This window comes from Oryx dammah, unplaced genomic scaffold (genome assembly GCF_014754425.2).
Source record: "Oryx dammah isolate SB20612 unplaced genomic scaffold, SCBI_Odam_1.1 HiC_scaffold_26, whole genome shotgun sequence".
Lineage (NCBI taxonomy): Eukaryota > Metazoa > Chordata > Mammalia > Artiodactyla > Bovidae > Oryx > Oryx dammah.
Genome location: NW_024070210.1, coordinates 27,314,455 through 27,322,356, shown reverse-complemented (window position 1 = coordinate 27,322,356; position 7,902 = coordinate 27,314,455). Strand labels below are relative to the sequence as shown.

The window sequence follows — 7,902 nt, the reverse complement described above, 5'->3', positions numbered from 1 at the left end:
TTTTTTTTTAAGTCACAGAGAATCAGCTGCTGTAAGATTTTAGAGAGGGCAAGAGCTAGACAATCACAGACTTTTCCCTCTGAGTCAGCAGTGCAGTTTTACCCCCACAAACACAGAACACTTTTGAGTTTAAAAAACTACAATTTAAAATATACTCAGTGGTAAAGAATATTTGTGACTCTGATAATCTCGGACATAGCTTTGGGGGAGTACCACTTGAGTCTAAATGCATAAGTTTAGTTTCATAAATTTTTAAGATCAAGTGATAGCTCTGATTACATATTTTTTCTGAGCTGTTTGTTTGTTTTTAATCACAAAGTAGTCTCTTTATCAAGGATCTAAAAGGGACTTTGGAATTTTTCTTGGGAAAAGAATCCCCTAAATCCAGACACCTTTCAATTTGAGCTACTGCTGCCCTCCCTTTTTTAATCTGAGCAGTCTCTATATCTTGTGTTGGTAATCCCTCAGTTAAAAGGAAAAGAAAGTTCTAAGGGAGCTTGCAATTGGATTTTCTTGGAGGGCATGAGGACTAAAGCATTGGTTTTTATTAATTCTTGGCACTTTGATCATAAATCTACTTGGAGACCAGTCATTAAATAAGATATGAGAATTTAAAGGCTTTTCTAGCCCCATTTCCTAATTATGCCCAAAGCATTTAAAATATTGGCTTACTATAAATCCATATTGGAGGCGGGTTATGATATACGAGTTATGTTCTGAGACTCAAGGTAAAGAAAATTTAATTTGTAGTGGGTGAACCAGAGAAATTATGTCAGGGAAGGTACAAATACTGTTTTGCATTTTTAGCGTAAGTATGCTGCCTCAGCCTTTTGCCTGAGCTGGGCAGAAGGGAGATATATAGCCTCCTGCATAGGAGGGGTCAAAATTAAACAGTCCTTGAATTCAGGGGGTATAGCTGCTCATGCTGCCCGTGCAGGTGTGTCCGTGAGCCTGGCGCCCTCCAGCTGTGTCTGCAGGTCACGCCAGCTTCAGATGGTCTCACACTCCGTGGTGGCAGTGGAGCAGGCCCCGCAGTCACAGCGGACCGCCACAGGGTAGCTGTAGAAGGGGTCGACTCCAGGGGCACAGTTGGGCAGCTTGACCGTCACCTGTCTGGTCTCATTGTAGGTACAGACTCGGTGATGGGCTTCGATGTAGGGGGGTTCCAAAATGGGCTTCTGTCCCCACAGGTAAAAAACAGAAAACCCGTTAGAATATACCATCCTGTTTCATTTTCTTGGTACCACTTATCACTATGAGAGATTAGCTTGTTATTCATTTCTTTACTTGTTTATTTCTTTACTTGTTTCCCTTCCAGTAGAAAGCAAATTCAATAACCACCTGTTGAATCAATAAAAGAAAACAGAGCAAGGCAGATTCCTTAGTGCCCTATACGCATCTCAAACCCTGCAATCAGACCTATTAAGCTTGAATCCCTGATCTGCCACTTGTTGGAGACCTTGGAAAATCAGTTTCCTCATCTGTAAAACAAAATACCTACTTCCCAGCATTGTTGTGGAGATAAGGTAAGATGGTAGATGACTAGCACCAAGTAAGCATTCAGTAAGTGTAGTCAATTGTTCTTATCAGAGCAATTACAAGAGTAAGAAAGTAGTATAAAAATAAAAACTAGCAAGCTTTCAGAGGACAGCACTTTCATTTGTCCCAGGCAAATGAAATATGTTTAGTGGAGGTCCAGGATGCAGATCTTACATGCATGTCATGGGAATATGGCTTTGCCTTCAATGAGGACCATGTAGAAGAGTTAAGTTCAATATCAACTTCTTCCTACTATTTCTCAGATAATGTTTTATCCTTTCTCACTTTGCTTCATGTCCTCTTATCTTCAGTAATCTGGAATCCCAGGCAATATTGCCAAATAAAACTGTAGCCCACCAGGCTCCTCCCTCCATGGGATTCTCCAGGCAAGAATACTGGAGTGGGTTGCCATTTCCTTCTCCAGGGGATCTTCCCGACCCATGGATCGAACCCAGGTCTCCCGCATTGCAGGCAGATGCTTTAACCTCTGAGCCACCAGGGAAGCCCTAAATAAAATACAGGATACCCAGTAAAATCTGAATTTCAAATAAACAACAATTTTTAGTATAAGTATGTCCCAAATATTGCATGGGATAGACTTATACCAAAAAAAAAAAAAGGTTGTTTATGTGACATTCAAACGTAACTGGCATCCTGGCTTGATTGGTCTGGTTATTTGCTAACTCTAGCTACCCTAAACCTAGGCCAGAAGCAAAGGCTATTTTCAGCAATAGTTCCACCTTCAGAGTAAATCCAGCCACTGTGTCGTCATGAATATCCTTATTTTCAGACATGCTCCCCAGTTAAGTTACCAAAATTAAGTGCTTTATCAATCAGAAACTTTCAGATTGTGGGGGAAATAAACCTCATTCTTTTATTTACTTTCTAGACATAGCCTCCATTTTCCTACCACAATAAAGGCATACATAAAAGCTGCCTGACATTAAGGAGACTCCTGCTCCTTAATAGTCTCAGTGCTTCCGTTTCCCCAGTGAGAGCACAGTCCCTGACCTCCTGTGGGTGACCGCTACCCAGGTAAACCATTCGTTGATTTATAAAGGGAAAAGCAGATGCGTTCAATTAAAGGGAAATTGTAGTTTGAGATTTTAGCCCAGAAAGAGCTCCAAATGGCCCCGACAAGGCTGTGAGCAGGGGAGGGCACTGCCAGGCCACGCCTTGAACACAAGAAAGTTTCTCACATAAGTATGAGGTCATGTGACAGCCACAGTATCTGTAACAACTGAATTTTCATTTGTTATTATGTCTCAAGCCCCCAAATGATGGGAAAATGAAGCTAACTTGGTGGAGTTGTTTCATTTAAGTTACAGGTTTCATTACCATAATCCAATTCCAATCATAGGGCCATAACTTTATCCAAATGATAACAGGTTGCTCTCTGAGCCCTGAATAGAAGGATACTTTTCCTAATGGCAGTGTCCTTTCATAGTGCTCATGGACTTCTAGTTTAGTGTTAGTCACTCAATTGTGTCCGATTCTTTGTGACCCCATGGACTGTAGCCCACCAGACTGCTTTGTCCATAGAATTCTCCAGGCAAGAATATTGGAGTGGGTAGCCATTCTGTTCTCCAGGGGATCTTCCCAACACAGGGCTTGAACCCAAGAGTCCTGCATTACAGGTAGATTCTTCCATCTGAGCCACCAGGCTGCTAAATGGGCTCGATTTGATGAGAAGATGTATAACTCCAGGAAGGGATTCATCCCTTTTAATTCAACATTTATTGAATGCCTTGCTTATACATGTCTTTTGACAAGAGCCGTGAAAGGCACAAGAATGAACCTCTCCACTCAAAAAACTTAAAATGTAATGTGTGGTGGAGAAGGAAATAAGATAAAAAAGGTAGATGATGGTCATGGGCTGAACAGAGAGTCAGAAAAGGCTTAGAGGAGTTGGTTCTGGAGACAGGCACCAAGGAATAAATGTGAGCAGGAATATGAGACAAGGACCAAAAGTAAGATTTCATGAGGAATATTGAATAAAACCTTTAAAATCTAGTCTCTTAGGCAGAGCTAATAATATGCACAGTGCCTGGGAAAATAGGCAGATGGCATATTGCTGAGGACCTTAAAAGTTAGTTACTGAATTTGCAGCAGTGGGTGATCATTAAAGGTTTTTGGAGCCAGGGTGACAAAAGAGAGCTAGTACTTCATGAGGAACCAAGTCAGGCCCTAGTGGGCAGAGGCAGCAGTCACTATATGGTGTGATCCTACAGGGCGCTGAAAGGTGCTCTGTCTCCTCACCCCTCAAACATCTCCTCCTCTCAGCCTAATAGCATTCTACCTTTGATCGAGGTTTTTATCCCATTTGAAATGTACAGTCTCTAAAAAAGCTGGATATAATTGTATGTGAAGAGCCTTAATAGGTCTGTCAATGATGATCCCTGAGGGGCCCAGGAATGACTCTAGGGGAAGTCTTCTGAAGACAGCAGGGCTGAAGGTAAGGCGCTGAAGGAGGGGCTGAGGACACGCCCTCACCTGCTGCTTAGCTTGGGGCCTTACTTGGTAACTGGCTGGCATTTTAAAGGGGGAGGAACACAGGGAAGAGTTTGGGTTATAAGCGTGAACCAGGAGTTTATCCCGAACTCTCCACTGACTCCCTGCATGACTCTGCAGTCAGCTACCAACTGAATTCTTGCATTTCATCTGTAAAATGGGCAGAAAAACAGCACATCTTGGCCTCCCAGAGATGATCCCCAAGTAGACAGACACCATGTCAATCAAATTATTAATTTTATCAATGCCCTTCATTAGAAGGGCAATATCATACTTCTTTCAGATTATTTTTGGAAGATTCCAAGTAGTTGTTTTTTGTTTGTTTGTTTAACCCATAACAAAGTATAGATACCCCAGCTCCATCTCGTTTCATTAAGAACTTTAGTACTTCGGCTTCCCTGGTGGTGCAGTGGTTAAGAATCTGCCTTGCAGTGCATGGGACACAGGTTTTATCTCAGGTCTGGAAAGATCCCACATGCTTCAGGGCAACTGAGCCTGAGTGCCACAGCTACCAAGCATACACCGTAGGGCCCCTAGTCCTCAACAAGAGAAGCCATCGCAATGAAGCCCCACACCACAACTAGAGTGGTCCCCTCTCTCCACAAGTAGGGAGGGCCCGAACACAGCAATGAAGACTCAGCACAACCAAAAATAAAAATAAAGAGAAAAAATTTTTTTAAGTGAGTACTTCAGAATCAGTCCAAGTGACATGAAAGCATTGCTACCAGAGCCTCTTCTGGGACTCACCTCCCAGGTTTCACAGCGGCCCCAGCAGGCATCCGTGGTGATCCGAAGGCCCCTGCAGCCCGGCTTCTTGGCCAGGAAAGTAAACTCCCTCACTGCACAGCCTACAAATGTGCGCAGGTCCCCACTGGAGGTGCTGATGACATAGCCACAGCCAGCCAGGAGCAGGAGGGCCATGGGGCCAAGGAAAAGGCACACCAGCCTCATGCTGCTCCTCCGAGAGGAAAAGGAAGGAGAATTCATTAATGGATCTAGCTACCTCCATCGATGCAATGGACATGAACTTGGGCAAACTTCAGGAGATGGTGAGGGACAAGGAGGCCTGGTGTGCTGCAGTCCATGGGGTCGCGAATAGTTGGACACGACCAGGCAACTGAACAACAATAACAACAACCTCAATGGATAATGTGTGGGTCACTATCAACGGGACATTGCCCTTAGAATTTCAGGTCACTAGACACTCAACCCTCCAAGGGTATCCTAAGGCTTTTCCTTATGGTATCCCAACTGCTGGATTTGTGCATTAAAGAAGTTTGTTCCAATAATCTCTTCAGAATGAATACAGAATATGACTAACACCAAAAGTAATACATATCCTAACATAATACATGAACACACATGAATTATTTTTATTCAGATCCAAGGTATTTGGTATCATGCTACATGCTTCACTCGAAATTATATTTCCAATGTCATGGATGAGAAATGGAGAGGGGTAGATAAATAATAATTGCATGCCCCATATGTATTGTTACTAACCCAACCCAGCACAAAACCATAAAACGTGGATATGCAGAATAGCTCTCACATCCGACTTGGTGGCCATTGATAAAAATGTGTCCTAGTTGCTACAAATTCCCTTTGATCTAAGCCTCAACTGTGATAGGCATCTTGTTGTGACTAAATTTAAATCTGAATGATGGAAAGCATCAGGGGTATTTAAAACACAACCCCACTCAAATACCAATCTACTGTCTATCCTCTCTGTTGTTGTTTAGTGGCTCAGTCGTGCAACCCCATTGACTGTAGTATGCCAGGCTTCCCTGTCCTTCACTATCCACCTGAGTTTGCTCAGACTCACGTCCACTGAGTTGATGATGCCATCCAACCATTTCATCCTCTGTTGCCCTCTTCTCCTCCTGCCCTCAACCTTTCCCAGCATCAGGGTCTTTCCTGGGTCTTGATCATTTCCTGTGCTTTTTCAGGAGCCAGAATCACTTCTTTCATGGTTGGCCCACCAGACAGACATACCTGAATGCTGAAATTAGGGTGGACTCTCCACTTACAGAACACCTCCAATTCATTATGATATAAACTGCAGAGTTATTTATTCCCAAACTTATATCCCAGTTCCTACTCCTGACCTGTCACCTTAGCAAGGCTCTCTGGACTTACCCTCAGGCAGAATGAAGTTCCTGTATGGAGAAGCACTTACCTGATCTTGCTGGAGCTGACTCGCCTGTAAAGCTGAAACTTGTACTCAAGATTTTGGAAAGTCGCAGTGAGTGGTACAAGTTTGCTCTGGGTAAATGCCTCTACCCTCTGTGACTGGGCTGCTTGATTGCTCAAATATATAGGAAAGGTCTTGTCAATCAAAATGAAAAGGGAGGCAGAGCCTTACAGGAACCACTAAACACATCAAAGCCTTGGAATATAAAGCCGTTCTCTATTTTCCAAAAGTGATTAACTTAAAGGGTGTTGTTTTGTTTCTTAACATCGCCTACTGAAAAAGAAAGTTACCTTGGTGGGTGACATAATCCTGGGGAAACAGTCAAAGGTAGTTCACCTGGCTCTGGAAGACCAAGTGCACTGGGGCAAGATGGATTAGATTTTCCTTTGCAGTAACCACAACTTTCCTTCTCAACAGGAGGCAGTCACCAGCTGCTCACAGCTCTCTTTCCTTTAACTCACAACACATTTCAACGCATTGAAAGATGACAAAACAATAATTCTTCCTGGGAGGAACATGGGATCATTAACTGAAAGGATGGAAATCATGGTAAGAAACATTTGAATGTCTTAAAATGCATTAAGTATTAGAGCATATTAATAATACCTTAAAATGAATCACACAGGAAACAAATATTAAGGTATTCAACATGATGGTCTTCCAGCATGGGACTTAAAATGACTTTTTATTTTTTTCCATGTAGTTTTCAGCATCTTTCACATTTTCTACTTGGGCAGGCTTTTCTCATAGAAACTCGGTTAATATTGGTACTTTAAAAATTAAAATAAACCAATAATTATCCATCTGTGCTGCATGTAAGGATATTCAATGCTGTTGTAATAGAACTGCTTCATTCAATTTCTGGTTCTTAAAGTTTAAACTAAGAATGATATATTCTTATTCTCACACTCATATTCTTTATGAGTGTGAGACACAGTTTATATTCCAGTCTGCAACTGTAGCATGTAAATGGATTAAAAATCTCATTGTTCATGGCATTATTGTGGGTGTGCTAAAAAAATTAATGAAGCAGACATCTTTCTAGCCTTTAGGAGTTTACATATCATAGCTAATAATGACATATTTCAAGACATTTAAAATGCACATTAAATAAATATGATTCCAAATAAAGTTGAAACATTTCTATGTTCTACAAAGAAAGGTGTTCTTTAAATAGACTTGCTACTCTTTAAGGGTTTGATTTTTTTTTTTTTTGAAATATATAACAACTCTTAGTGAATCAATCCATCATTATATCATGAATATACCTATCTCTAGAGTCAGATTATCATATATATTTTATAGAAATAGAACTAGGCTTGGACTAAAGGACTTTCTTCAGCCCTTCAGACTGTGAGTAGCATAACCAGACCTGGGGTACTATAGAGACAGACTGCTTACCTGACGTGATTGTCCTAACTTGCTGAGCCAATCAGTGGTGAGCTGCCATCCTGACCTGAGACTGTTCAACCCTTTTGGAGGAGACCTGAAACATACATACCTGTGTCTGCAATGTAACAAGATAAAGAAAGACAACAAAGAGAGGCCAAGAAGTGCCTTTCTTCTCCAGCTGGGCTGTGGCATTCTGCTTGCTCCCCATCAGCAGTGACCTTATAAGGATGACCACTTACAGTCACTGAGCGCCTGCTATGTACCAG

The 7,902-nt window shown here is 41.9% G+C and overlaps 1 protein-coding gene across 1 annotated transcript; it reads right to left on the bottom strand.

Annotated features, from left to right (window-relative positions):
• Positions 1-989: 989 nt before the first annotated feature.
• GPHB5 (glycoprotein hormone subunit beta 5) lies at positions 990-5,001 on the bottom strand. Its single transcript, XM_040226308.1, has 2 exons — positions 4,798-5,001; positions 990-1,178 (listed from the first exon to the last, which is right to left on the bottom strand). Exons 1-2 carry the CDS (start codon positions 4,999-5,001, stop codon positions 990-992), a joined length of 393 nt encoding a protein of 130 aa, XP_040082242.1.
• Between the last annotated feature and the right edge of the window lie 2,901 nt (positions 5,002-7,902).

Bases quoted from the DNA above. Each gene is read 5' to 3' on its own strand.
- GPHB5 (XM_040226308.1), bottom strand. From the start codon at position 5,001: ATGAGGCTGGTGTGCCTTTTCCTTGGCCCCATGGCCCTCCTGCTCCTG. The intron at 1,179-4,797 runs GTGAGTCCCAGA...CTGTGGGGACAG, and splicing joins GCCGCTGTGAAACCTGGGAG to AAGCCCATTTTGGAACCCCC.